The 15,644-nt window shown below is 40.9% G+C and overlaps 1 protein-coding gene across 1 annotated transcript; it reads left to right on the top strand.

The window, feature by feature from the left end:
- The first annotated feature begins 14,445 nt into the window (after positions 1-14,445).
- On the top strand, positions 14,446-15,410 carry LOC142788469 (uncharacterized). Its single transcript, XM_075884959.1, has one exon. The coding sequence runs from the start codon at positions 14,446-14,448 to the stop codon at positions 15,301-15,303; it is 858 nt and encodes a 285-aa protein (XP_075741074.1). The 3' UTR covers positions 15,304-15,410.
- Positions 15,411-15,644: the final 234 nt, after the last annotated feature.

Below are 15,644 nucleotides of genomic sequence, written 5' to 3' on the forward strand. Positions count from 1 at the left end.
AACACTGCATCTCACTAAGTGACATTGTTTAATGCGGTTTTACGACGGTTCATACCTTAACCTAACGTAACCTAACCTAACCTATCCTAACCTAACCTAAACTAACCTAACCCAACCTAAACTAACCTAACCTAACCCAACCCAACCCAACCCAACCCAACCTAACCTAACCTAAGCTAACCTAACCAAACCTAACCAAACCTAACCTAACCTAACTTAACCTAACCTAACGTAACCTAACCTAACCTAACCTATTCTAACGTAACCTAACCTTACCTGACCTAACCTAACCTAACGTAACCTAACCTAACCTAACATAACCTAACGTAACCTAACCTAACCTAACCTAACCTAACGTAACCTAACCTAACCTAACCCAACCTAACCTAACCTAACCTAACCTAACCTAACGTAACCTAACCTAACCTAACCCAACCTAACCCAACCCAACCCAACCCAACCCAACAACACCCAACCCAACCTAACCTAACCTAACCTAACCTTACCTAACCTAACCAAATTATCCTTACCTAACCTAACCTAACCTAACCTAACGTAACCTAACCTAACCTAACGTAACCTAACCTAACCTAACCTAACCCAACCTAACCTAACCTAACCTAACCTAACCCAACTCAACCCAACCTAACCTAATCTAACCTAACCTAACCTAACCTAACCTAACCTAACAAAACCTAACCTAACCTAACCTAACCTAACCTAATGACGGTTGCAAGCGCTTTCACATTAGATATCGCAGTTCCCGACTTTTAATGGTGAAAAACACTGCATCTCACTAATTGACATTGTTTAATGCGGTTTTACGACGGTTCATATCTTAACCTAACCTAACATTCCTACTTGTATGCAAAAACGCTCTATTACACTGTTTCGTTCACAATTACGATATTTGCATAACATCACAGTTTTTCACAAACTTATTGCAGTACAGAACGCTGTATCTCGCTAAATGACATCGTTCTTTAAGGTTTCACGATGCTTGCATGCGCTTTAACAAGAATATCACATTATAGCAGTTTCGCACTTGTAACGGTACAACACGCAGTATCTGGCTTGTTCAAGCCGTTTTGTGTACTTTCACAACATTTCACCTATTGCAGTTACGTACATGCAATAAAACAACACTATCTCGTTAGATGACGTCCTTTTTGGTGGTCTCACGACGCTACATAGCTTAAACTAACATAACTCAAGCTAACCTTCGCACTTCTATCGTTAGAAAACGTTTTACTCGCAACTTTACAATGTTTTCTACAAGATTACGACGGTTTCATGCGCTTTCACATTAGATATCGTAGTTCCCGACTTGTAATGTTGAAAAACACTACATCTCACTAAGTGACATTGTTTAATGCGGTTTTACGACGGTTGATATCTCAACCTAACCTAACATTCGCACTTGTATCTAAATACGCTCAATTACACTGTTTCGTTCACAATTACGATATTTGCTTGACCTCACAGTTTCTCACCAACTTATTCCAGTTCAGAACGCTGTATCTCGCTAAATGACATCGTTCTTTAAGGTTTCACGATACTTGCATGCGCTTTAACGAGAATATCACATTAAAGCAGTTTCGCACTTGTAACGGCACAAGACGCAGTATCTGGCTAGTTCATGCCATTTTGTGTGCTTTCCCAATATTTCACCTATCGCAGTTTCGTATTTGCAATAAAACAACACTATCTCGTTAGATGACATCGTTTTTGGTGGTTTCACGACGCTACCTAGCTCAAACTAACCGAACCTTCGCACTTCTATCGTTAGAAAACGTTTTATTCGCTACTTTACAATGTTTTCTACAAGATTACGACGGTTTCATGCGCTTTCACATTAGATATCGCAGTTCCCGACTTGTAATGGTGAAAAACACAGCATCTCACTAAGTGACATTGTTTAATGCGGTTTTAGCGCGGTTCATATCTTAACCTAACCTAACCTTACCTAACCCAACCTAACCTAACCTAACCTAAGCAAACCTTACCTAACATCCCTAACCTAACCTAACCTAACCTAACCCAACCAAACCTAACCTAACCTAACCTAACGTAACCTAACCTAACCTAACCTAACCTAACGACGTTTGCAAGCGCTTTCACATTAGATATCGCAGTTCCCGACTTGTAATGGTGAAAAACACTGCATCTCTCTAAGTGACATTGTTTAATGCGGTTTTACGACGGTTCATATCTTAACCTAACCTAACATTCGCACTTGTATTAAAAAACGCTCTATTACACTGTTTCGTTCACAATTAGGATATTTGCATAACCTCACAGTTTTTCACCAACTTATTGCAGTACAGAACGCTGTATCTCGCTAAATGACATCGTTCTTTAAGGTTTCACGATGCTTGCATGCGGTTTAACGAGAATATCACAACATAGCAGTTTCGCACTTGTAACGGTACAACACGCAGTATTTGGCTTGTTCATGCCGTTTTGTGTGCTTTCACAACATTTCACCTATCGCAGTTTCGTACTCGCAATAAAACAACACTATCTCGTTAGATGACGTTGTTTTTGGTAGTTTCACGACGCTACCTAGCTTAAACTAACATAACTCAACCTAACATAACCTTCGCACTTCTATCGTTAGAAAACGTTTTACTCGCTACTTTACATTGCTTTCTACAACAATACGACAGTTTCAAGCGCTTTCACATTAGATATCACAGTTCCCAACTTGTAAAGGTGAAAGACACTGCATCTCACTAAGTGACATTGTTTAATGCGGTTTTACGACGGTTCATATCTTAACCTAACCTAACATTCGTACTTGTATTGAAAAACGCTCTATTACACTGTTTCGTTCACAATTACGATATTTGCATAACCTCACAGTTTTTCACCAACTTATTGCAGTACAGAACGCTGTATCTCGCTAAATGACATCGTTCTTTAAGGTTTCACGATGCTTGCATGCGCTTTAACGAGAATATCACATTATAGCAGTTTCGCACTTGTAACGGTACAAGACGCAGTATCTGGCTAGTTCATGCCATTTTGTGTGCTTTCCCAATATTTTACCTATCGCAGTTTCGTACTCGCAATAAAACAACACTATCTCGTTAGATGACATCGTTTTTGGTGGTTTCACGACGCTACCTAGCTCAAACTAACCGAACCTTCGCACTTGTATCGTTAGAAAACGTTTTATTCGCTACTTTACAATGTTTTCTACAAGATTACGACGGTTTCATGCGCTTTCACATTAGATATCGCAGCTCCCGACTTGTAATGGTGAAAAACACAGCATCTCACTAAGTGACATTGTTTAATGCGGTTTTAGCGCGGTTCATATCTTAACCTAACCTAACCTTACCTAACCCAACCTAACCTAACCTAACCTAACCAAACCTTACCTAACATCCCTAACCTAACCTAACCTAACCAAACCTAACCTAACCTAACCTAACGTAACCTAACCTAACCTAACCTAACCTAACGACGTTTGCAAGCGCTTTCACATTAGATATCGCAGTTCCCGACTTGTAATGGTGAAAAACACTGCATCTCACTAAGTGACATTGTTTATAGCGCTTTTACGACGGTTCATATCTTAACCTAACCTAACATTCGCACTTGTATTAAAAAACGCTCTATTACACTGTTTCGTTCACAATTACGATATTTGCATAACCTCACAGTTTTTCACCAACTTATTGCAGTACAGAACGCTGTATCTCGCTAAATGACATCGTTCTTTAAGGTTTCACGATGCTTGCATGCGCTTTAACGAGAATATCACATTATAGCAGTTTCGCACTTGTAACGGTACAAGACGCAGTATCTGGCTAGTTCATGCCATTTTGTGTGCTTTCCCAATATTTTACCTATCGCAGTTTCGTACTCGCAATAAAACAACACTATCTCGTTAGATGACATCGTTTTTGGTGGTTTCACGACGCTACCTAGCTCAAACTAACCGAACCTTCGCACTTGTATCGTTAGAAAACGTTTTATTCGCTACTTTACAATGTTTTCTACAAGATTACGACGGTTTCATGCGCTTTCACATTAGATATCGCAGTTCCCGACTTGTAATGGTGAAAAACACAGCATCTCACTAAGTGACATTGTTTAATGCGGTTTTAGCGCGGTTCATATCTTAACCTAACCTAACCTTACCTAACCCAACCTAACCTAACCTAACCTTACCTAACCCAACCTAACCTAACCTAACCTAACCAAACCTTACCTAACATCCCTAACCTAACCTAACCTAACCAAACCTCACCTAACCTAACCTAACGTAACCTAACCTAACCTAACCTAACCTAACGACGTTTGCAAGCGCTTTCACATTAGATATCGCAGTTCCCGACTTGTAATGGTGAAAAACACTGCATCTCACTAAGTGACATTGTTTAATGCGGTTTTACGACGGTTCATATCTTAACCTAACCTAACATTCGCACTTGTATTAAAAAACGCTCTATTACACTGTTTCGTTCACAATTAGGATATTTGCATAACCTCACAGTTTTTCACCAACCTATTGCAGTACAGAACGCTGTATCTCGCTAAATGACATCGTTCTTTAAGGTTTCACGATGCTTGCATGCGCTTTAACGAGAATATCACAACTTAGCAGTTTCGCACTTGTAACGGTACAACACGCAGTATTTGGCTTGTTCATGCCGTTTTGTGTGCTTTCACAACATTTCACCTATCGCAGTTTCGTACTCGCAATAAAACAACACTATCTCGTTAGATGACGTTGTTTTTGGTAGTTTCACGACGCTACCTAGCTTAAACTAACATAACTCAACCTAACATAACCTTCGCACTTCTATCGTTAGAAAACGTTTTACTCGCTACTTTACATTGCTTTCTACAACAATACGACAGTTTCAAGCGCTTTCACATTAGATATCACAGTTCCCAACTTGTAAAGGTGAAAAACACTGCATCTCACTAAGTGACATTGTTTAATGCGGTTTTACGACGGTTCATACCTTAACCTAACGTAACCTAACCTAACCTCACCTAACCTTACCTAACCTAACCTAACCTAACCTAACCCAACCCAACCCAACCTAACCTAACCTAACCTAACCTAAACTAACCTAACCCAACCTAACCTAACCTAACCTAACCTAACCCAACCCAACCCAACCCAACCTAACCTAACCTAAGCTAACCTAACCAAACCTAACCAAACCTAACCTAACCTAACTTAACCTAACCTAACGTAACCTAACCTAACCTAACCTATTCTAACGTAACCTAACCTTACCTGACCTAACCTAACCTAACGTAACCTAACCTAACCTAACCTAACATAACCTAACGTAACCTAACCTAACCTAACCTAACGTAACCTAACCTAACCTAACCCAACCTAACCCAACCCAACCCAACCCAACAACACCCAACCCAACCGAACCTAACCTTACCTAACCTAACCAAATTATCCTTACCTAACCTAACCTAACCTAACGTAACCTAACCTAACCTAACGTAACCTAACCTAACCTAACGTAACCTAACCTAACCTAACCTAACGTAACCCAACCTAACCTAACCTAACCTAACCTAACCCAACTCAACCCAACCTAACCTAAGCTAACCTAACCTAACCTAACCTAACAAAACCTAACCTAACCTAACCTAACCTAACGACGGTTGCAAGCGCTTTCACATTAAATATCGCAGTTCCCGACTTTTAATGGTGAAAAACACTGCATCTCACTAATTGACATTGTTTAATGCGGTTTTACGACGGTTCATATCTTAACCTAACCTAACATTCGCACTTGTATCTAAAAACGCTCTATTACACTGTTTTGTTCACAATTACCATATTTGCATAACCTCACAGTTTTTCACCAACTTATTGCAGTACAGAACGTTGTATCTCGCTAAATGACATTGTTCTTTAAGGTTTCACGATGCTTGCATGCGCTTTAACGAGAATATCACAATATAGCAGTTTCGCACTTGTAACGGTAGAACACGCAGTATTTGGCTTGTTCATGCCGTTTTGTGTGCTTTCACAACATTTCACCTATCGCAGTTTAATACTCGCTATAAAACAACACTATCTCGTTAGATGACGTCGTTTTTGGTAGTTTCACGACGCTACCTAGCTTAAACTAACCTAACCTAACCTAACCTTCGCACTTCTATCGTTAGAAAACGTTTTACTCGCAACTTTACAATGTTTTCTACAAGATTACGACGGTTTCATGCGCTTTCACATGAGATATCGTAGTTCCCGACTTGCAATGTTGAAAAACACTACATCTCACTAAGTGACATTGTTTAATGCGGTTTTACGACGGTTGATATGTCAACCTAACCTAACATTCGCACTTGTATCTAAAGACGCTAAATTACACTGTTTCGTTCACAATTACGATATTTGCTTGACCTCACAGTTTCTCACCAGCTTATTACAGTACAGAACGCTGTATCTCGCTAAATGACATCGTTCTTTAAGGTTTCACGATACTTGCATGCGCTTTACCGAGAATGTCACAACATAGCAGTTTCGCACTTGTAACGGTACAACACGCAGTATTTGGCTTGTTCATGCCGTTTTGTGTGCTTTCACAACATTTTACCTATCTCAGTTTCGTACTCGCAATAAAACAACACTATCTCGTTAGATGACGTCGTTTTTGGTGGTTTCACGACGCTACCTAGCTTAAACTAACATAACTCAACCTAACATAACCTTCGCACTTCTATCGTTAGAAAACGTTTTACTCGCTACTTTACATTGCTTTCTACAACATTACGACGGTTTCAAGCGCTTTCACAATAGATATCGCAGTTCCCAACTTGTAAAGGTGAAAAACACTGCATCTCACGAAGTGACATTGTTTATTGCGGTTTTACGACGGTTCATACCTTAACCTAACGTAACCTAACCTAACCTAACCCAACCTAACCTAACATAACCTAACCTAACCTAACCTAACCTAACCAAACCTAACCTAACGTAACCTAACCTAACCTAACCTAACCTAACCTAACCCCTAACCTAACGACGTTTGCAAGCGCTTTCAGATTAGATATCGCAGTTCCCGACTTGTAATGGTGAAAAACTGCATCTCACTAAGTGACATTGTTTAATGCGGTTTTACGACGGTTCATATCTTAACCTAACCTAACATTCGTACTTGTATTGAAAAACGCTCTATTACACTGTTTCGTTCACAATTACGATATTTGCATAACCTCACAGTTTTTCACCAACTTATTGCAGTACAGAACGCTGTATCTCGCTAAATAACATTGTTCTTTAAGGTTTCACGATGCTTGCATGCGCTTTAACGAGAATATCACAATATAGCAGTTTCGCACTTGTAACGGTAGAACACGCAGTATTTGGCTTGTTCATGCCGTTTTGTGTGCTTTCACAACATTTCACCTATCGCAGTTTAATACTCGCAATAAAACAACACTAACTCTTTAGATGACGTGTTTTTTGGTAGTTTCACGACGCTACCTAGCCTAAACTAGCCTAACCTAACCTAACCTAACCTTCGCACTTCTATCGTTAGAAAACGTTTTATTCGCTACTTTACAATGTTTTCTACAAGATTACGACGGTTTCATGCGCTTTCACATGAGATATCGCAGTTCCCAACTTGTAAAGGTGAAAAACACTGCATCTCACTAAGTGACATTGTTTAATGCGGTTTTACGACGGTTCATACCTTAACCTAACGTAACCTAACCTAACCTAACCTAACCTTACCTAACCTAACCTAACCTAACCCAACCCAACCCAACCTAACCTAACCTAACCTAACCTAAACTAACCTAACCCAACCTAACCTAACCTAACCTAACCTAACCCAACCCAACCCAACCCAACCTAACCTAACCTAAGCTAACATAACCAAACCTAACCAAACCTAACCTAACCTAACTTAACCTAACCTAACCTATTCTAACGTAACCTATCCTTACCTGACCTAACCTAACCTAACGTAACCTAACCTAACCTAACATAACCTAACGTAACCTAACCTAACCTAACCTATCCTAACCTAACCTAACGTAACCTAACCTAACCTAACCCAACCTAACCCAACCCAACCCAACCCAACAACACCCAACCCAACCTAACCTAACCTAACGTAACCTTACCTAACCTAACCAAATTATCCTTACCTAACCTAACCTAACGTAACCTAACCTAACCTAACGTAACCTAACCTAACCTAACCTAACCTAACCCAACCTAACCTAACATAACCTAACCTAACCCAACTCAACCCAACCTAACCTAATCTAACCTAACCTAACCTAACCTAACCTAACAAAACCTAACCTAACCTAACCTAACCTAACCTAACGACGGTTGCAAGCGCTTTCACATTAGATATCGCAGTTCCCGACTTTTAATGGTGAAAAACACTGCATCTCACTAATTGACATTGTTTAATGAGGTTTTACGACGGTTCATATCTTAACCTAACCTAACATTCGCACTTGTATCTAAAAACGCTCTATTACACTGTTTTGTTCACAATTACCATATTTGCATAACCTCACAGTTTTTCACCAACTTATTGCAGTACAGAACGTTGTATCTCGCTAAATGACATTGTTCTTTAAGGTTTCACGATGCTTGCATGCGCTTTAACGAGAATATCACAATATAGCAGTTTCGCACTTGTAACGGTAGAACACGCAGTATTTGGCTTGTTCATGCCGTTTTGTGTGCTTTCACAACATTTCACCTATCGCAGTTTAATACTCGCAATAAAACAACACTATCTCGTTAGATGACGTCGTTTTTGGTAGTTTCACGACGCTACCTAGCTTAAACTAACCTAACCTAACCTAACCTAACCTTCGCACTTCTATCGTTAGAAAACGTTTTACTCGCAACTTTACAATGTTTTCTACAAGATTACGACGGTTTCATGCGCTTTCACATTAGATATCGCAGTTCCCGACTTGTAATGGTGAAAAACACAGCATCTCACTAAGTGACATTGTTTAATGCGGTTTTAGCGCGGTTCATATCTTAACCGAACCTAACCTTACCTAACCCAACCTAACCTAACCTAACCTAACCAAACCTTACCTAACCTAACCAAACCTAACCTAACGTAACCTAACCTAACCTAACCTAACGTAACGACGTTTGCAAGCGCTTTCACATTAGATATCGCAGTTCCCGACTTGTAATGGTGAAAAACACTGCATCTCACTAAGTGACATTGTTTAATGCGGTTTTACGACGGTTCATACCTTAACCTAACGTAACCTAACGTAACCTCACCTAACCTTACCTAACCTAACCTAACCTAACCTAACCCAACCCAACCCAACCTAACCTAACCTAACCTAACCTAACCTAAACTAACCTAACCCAACCCAACCTAACCTAACCTAACCTAACCCAACCCAACCCAACCCAACCTAACCTAACCTAAGCTAACCTAACCAAACCTAACCAAACCTAACCTAACGTAACCTAACCTATTCTAACGTAACCTAACCTTACCTGACCTAACCTAACCTAACGTAACCTAACCTAACCTAACCTAACATAACCTAACGTAACCTAACCTAACCTAACCTAACCTAACCTAACGTAACCTAACCTAACCTAACCCAACCTAACCCAACCCAACCCAACCCAACAACACCCAACCCAACCTAACCTAACCTTACCTAACCTAACCAAATTATCCTTACCTAACCTAACCTAACCTAACGTAACCTAACCTAACCTAACCTAACGTAACCTAACCTAACCTAACGTAACCTAACCTAACCTAACCTAACGTAACCCAACCTAACCTAACCTAACCTAACCCAACTCAACCCAACCTAACCTAATCTAACCTAACCTAACCTAACCTAACCTAACAAAACCTAACCTAACCTAACCTAACCTAACCTAACGACGGTTGCAAGCGCTTTCACATTAGATATCGTAGTTCCGGACTTGTAATGTTGAAAAACACTACATCTCACTAAGTGACATTGTTTAATGCGGTTTTACGACGGTTCATATGTCAACCTAACCTAACACTCGCACTTGTATCTAAAGACGCTCAATTACACTGTTTCGTTCACAATTACGATATTTGCTTGACCTCACAGTTTCTCACCAGCTTATTACAGTACAGAACGCTGTATCTCGCTAAATGACATCGTTCTTTAAGGTTTCACGATACTTGCATGCGCTTTACCGAGAATGTCAAAACATAGCAGTTTCGCACTTGTAACGGTACAACACGCAGTATTTGGCTTGTTCATGCCGTTTTGTGTGCTTTCACATTTTACCTATCGCAGTTTCGTACTCGCAATAAAACGACACTATCTCGTTAGATGACGTCGTTTTTGGTGGATTCACGACGCTACCTAGCTTAAACTAACATAACTCAACCTAACATAACCTTCGCACTTCTATCGTTAGAAAACGTTTTACTCGCTACTTTACATTGCGTTCCTAACATTACGACGGTTTCAAGCGCTTTCACATTAGATATCGCAGTTCCCAACTTGTAAAGGTGAAAAACACTGCATCCCACGAAGTGACATTGTTTATTGCGGTTTTACGACGGTTCATACCTTAACCTAACGTAACCTAACCTAACCTAACCCAACCTAACCTAACATAACCTAACCTAACCTAACCTAACCAAACCTAACCTAACGTAACCTAACCTAACCTAACCTAACCTAACGACGTTTGCAAGCGCTTTCACATTAGATATCGCAGTTCCCGACTTGTAATGGTGAAAAACACTGCATCTCACTAAGTGACATTGCTTAATGCGGTTTTACGACGGTTCATATCTTAACCTAACCTAACATTCGTATTTGTATTGAAAAACGCTCTATTACACTGTTTCGTTCACAATTACGATATTTGCATAACCTCACAGTTTTTCACCAACTTATTGCAGTACAGAACGCTGTATCTCGCTAAATGACATTGTTCTTTAAGGTTTCACGATGCTTGCATGCGCTTTAACGAGAATATCACAATATAGCAGTTTCGCACTTGTAACGGTAGAACACGCAGTATTTGGCTCGTTCATGCCGTTTTGTGTGCTTTCACAACATTTCACCTATCGCAGTTTAATACTCGCAATAAAACAACACTATCTCTTTAGATGACTTCGTTTTTGGTAGTTTCACGACGCTACCTAGCCTAAACTAACCTAACCTAACCTAACCTAACCTTCGCACTTCTATCGTTAGAAAACGTTTTACTCGCAACTTTACAATGTTTTCTACAAGATTACGACGGTTTCATGCGCTTTCACATTAGATATCGTAGTTCCCGACTTGTAATGTTGAAAAACACTACATCTCACTAAGTGACATTGTTTAATGCGGTTTTACGATGGTTGATATGTCAACCTAACCTAACATTCGCACTCGTATCTAAAGACGCTCAATTACACTGTTTCGTTCACAATTACAATATTTGCTTGACCTCACAGTTTCTCACCAACTTATTACAGTACAGAACGCTGTATCTCGCTAAATGACATCGTTCTTTAAGGTTTCACGATACTTGCATGCGCTTTACCGAGAATGTCACAACATAGCAGTTTCGCACTTGTAACGGTACAACACGCAGTATTTGGCTTGTTCATGCCGTTTTGTGTGCTTTCACAACATTTTACCTATCGCAGTTTCGTACTCGCAATAAACAACACTATCTCGTTAGATGACGTCGTTTTTGGTGGTTTCACGACACTATCTAGCTTAAACTAACATAACTCAACCTAACATAACCTTCGCACTTCTATCGTTAGAAAACGTTTTACTCGCTACTTTACATTGCTTTCTACAACATTACGGCGGTTTCAAGCGCTTTCACATTAGATATCGCAGTTCCCAACTTGTAAAGGTGAAAAACACTGCATCTCACTAAGTGACATTGTTTAATGCGGTTTTAGCGCGGTTCATATCTTAACCTAACCTAACCTAACCCAACCTAACCTAACCCAACCTAACCTAACATAACCTAACCTAACCTAACCTAACCTAACCTAACGACGTTTGCAAGCGCTTTCACATTAGATATCGCAGTTCCCGACTTGTAATGGTGAAAAACACTGCATCTCACTAAGTGACATTGTTTAATGCGGTTTTACGACGGTTCATATCTTAACCTAACCTAACATTAGTACTTGTATGGAAAAACGCTCTATTACACTGTTTCGTTCACAATTACGATATTTGCATAACCTCACAGTTTTTCACCAACTTATTGCAGTACAGAACGCTGTATCTCGCTAAATGACATCGTTCTTTAAGGTTTCACGATGCTTGCATGCGCTTTAACAAGAATATCACATTATAGCAGTTTCGCACTTGTAACGGTACAACACGCAGTATCTGGCTTGTTCAAGCCGTTTTGTGTACTTTCACAACATTTCACCTATTTCAGTTACGTACATGCAATAAAACAACACTATCTCGTTAGATGACGTCCTTTTTGGTGGTCTCACGACGCTACATAGCTTAAACTAACATAACTCAAGCTAACCTTCGCACTTCTATCGTTAAAAAACGTTTTACTCGCAACTTTACAATGTTTTCTACAAGATTACGACGGTTTCATGCGCTTTCACATTAGATATCGTAGTTCCCGACTTGTAATTATTAAAAACACTTCATCTCACTAAGTGACATTGTTTAATGCGGTTTTACGACGGTTGATATCTCAACCTAACCTAACATTCGCACTTGTATCTAAATACGCTCAATTACACTGTTTCGTTCACAATTACGATATTTGCTTGACCTCACAGTTTCTCACCAACTTATTACAGTTCAGAACGCTGTATCTCGCTAAATGACATCGTTCTTTAAGGTTTACGATACCTTCATGCGCTTTAGCGAGAATATCACATTAAAGCAGTTTCGCACTTGTAACGGCACAAGACGCAGTGTCTGGCTAGTTCATGCCATTTTGTGTGCTTTCCCAATATTTCACCTATCGCAGTTTCGTACTCGCAATAAAACAACACTATCTCGTTAGATGACATCGTTTTTGGTGGTTTCACGGCGCTACCTAGCTCAAACTAACCGAACCTTCGCACTTCTATCGTTAGAAAACGTTTTATTCGCTACTTTACAATGTTTTCTACAAGATTACGACGGTTTCATGCGCTTTCACATTAGATATCGCAGTTCCCAACTTGTAAAGGTCAAAAACACTGCATCTCACAAAGTGACATTGTTTATTGCGGTTTTACGACGGTTCATACCTTAACCTAACGTAACCTAACCTAACCTAACCTTACCTAACCTAACCTAACCTAACCCAACCCAACCCAACCTAACCTAACCTAACCTAACCTAAACTAACCTAACCCAACCTAACCTAACCTAACCTAACCTAACCCAACCCAACCCAACCCAACCTAACCTAAGCTAACCTAACCAAACCTAACCAAACCTAACCTAACCTAACTTAACCTAACCTAACGTAACCTAACCTAACCTAACCTATTCTAACGTAACCTAACCTTACCTGACCTAACCTAACCTAATGTAACCTAACCTAACCTAACATAACCTAACGTAACCTAACCTAACCTCCCAATATTTCACCTATCGCAGTTTCGTACTCGCAATAAAACAACACTATCTCGTTAGATGACATCGTTTTTGGTGGTTTCACGACGCTACCTAGCTCAAACTAACCGAACCTTCGCACTTCTATCGTTAGAAAACGTTTTATTCGCTACTTTACAATGTTTTCTACAAGATGCCGGATGATTGGAAGGTGGGCTCGGTGACTGCACCACAATGCAGCCATCTAATCCACTTACCTTTGCAATGCAGACGGCCATTCTTGTGTTTGCCGGCCTGCAGCTGTCGAACATGATAGGCCTATCCTCGGGGGCGTCATCTATGTTGGTGCTGCCGGGCTCCGAAAGCGAGCCAGGCTCCTGCCGCCTACTGCCCACCAACTGCTCGTCCCCACCAGATATTACGTCGGAGGAACTACTATCACCGGAAATCACCGTGCTATGGAAGGCCGCATCGTCATCAACCACAGCATCATCAAGTATAAAGGAACATCACCCGCTGACGCCACTTCGTGGGCTCGGTGACTGCACCACAATGCAGCCATCTAATCCACTTACCTTTGCAATGCAGACGGCCATTCTTGTGTTTGCCGGCCTGCAGCTGTCGAACATGATAGGCCTATCCTCGGGGGCGTCATCTATGTTGGTGCTGCCGGGCTCCGAAAGCGAGCCAGGCTCCTGCCGCCTACTGCCCACCAACTGCTCGTCCCCACCGGATATTACGTCGGAGGAACTACTATCACCGGAAATCACCGTGCTATGGAAGGCCGCATCGTCATCAACCACAGCATCATCAAGTATAAAGGAACATCACCCGCTGACGCCACTTCGTGGGCTCGGTGACTGCACCACAATGCAGCCATCTAATCCACTTACCTTTGCAATGCAGGTTAGTAAATCGTATGTCCTCTTCGCTAAAAAGTCGAGTAATTACTTCCTGGTGCAGTTCCCGAGCCCCCACTGCTGTATTACTATTGCTGTTGAGTGTGCTCATATGATTCACTCGTTGCTGATCTTATCGGGTGACGTCGAAACTAATCCTGGCCCTAACGGAAACGCTGCTATTCTTACTGAGCTACAAAAGCTAAGTGCCGGCCAGGCCCAGCTGATTGCCGAAGTTCAGAGTTTGAAATCTCAACTAAGCACAACGGATAAAAGAATAACAGACTTAAACAAACGAATGGGCGATCTCGAAACACATTACCAAACTCTTCTTCCCTTCAGAAATGATATCGAAAAAACACAGACTAACGTACTCAACATGACTAAAAAAATTCAAGAGCTAGAAACTTCCCTGGATGACGCTGAAAACAGGTCGCGCCGGAATAACCTTCTATTCTACGGCATCCCTGACCCCACTAGGAATGAAACGTGGGCTGAATCTGAAAAAATGATAATCGACATCTGCAACAATAACCTTGGACTAACAGTGCAGCCTAACGACATAGAACGCGCACATCGTCTCGGTATTCCTTCACTAAACCGAAATCGTCCCATAATTGTGAAATTTTTATCATACAAAACCAGAGATGCACTTTTATCAAACGGCAGGAAACTGAAGAACACTAACTACAGCATCGGGGAGGACTTTTCCCGCCCCGTTCAATATGCGCGCAAGCAATTACTTGCATTTGCAAAAGCACGTTCGGACAAGTTCTCCTTGCGGTTCAAAACACTGCACGTCGGGTCGAAGCGCTATATATTTGACGCATCATCACACATGGTTAAGGAAATTGCATAGCGGTTACCCCGCCAACAAAGAGCAATAAAACGCCAAACGGCTTCCCCATGTCATGATCTCTCGTTTTCCGTAATATTCACTAACATACGTAGCCTTCTTCCAAAACGTGAACTCATATCCAACATTATCTCGTCATGAAAAAGCAACATACTCGTATTAACAGAAACGTGGCTTACCAGCGATATAACGGATGCGGAAATATTAACTGACTTACAGGACTTCCACGTGTACCGAAATGACCGAAATGGCTCACGGGGGGGCGGAGTACTTATCGCAGTTCATCGGGGCATATCTTGCTCCGTTGTTAACGTCGATTCCGATACCGAATCCCTGTGGCTAAT

This window comes from Rhipicephalus microplus, unplaced genomic scaffold (assembly GCF_043290135.1).
Source record: "Rhipicephalus microplus isolate Deutch F79 unplaced genomic scaffold, USDA_Rmic scaffold_60, whole genome shotgun sequence".
NCBI classification, from domain to species: Eukaryota; Metazoa; Arthropoda; class Arachnida; order Ixodida; family Ixodidae; genus Rhipicephalus; species Rhipicephalus microplus.

Bases quoted from the DNA above. Each gene is read 5' to 3' on its own strand.
- LOC142788469 (XM_075884959.1), top strand. From the start codon at position 14,446: ATGCAGGTTAGTAAATCGTATGTCCTCTTCGCTAAAAAGTCGAGTAAT.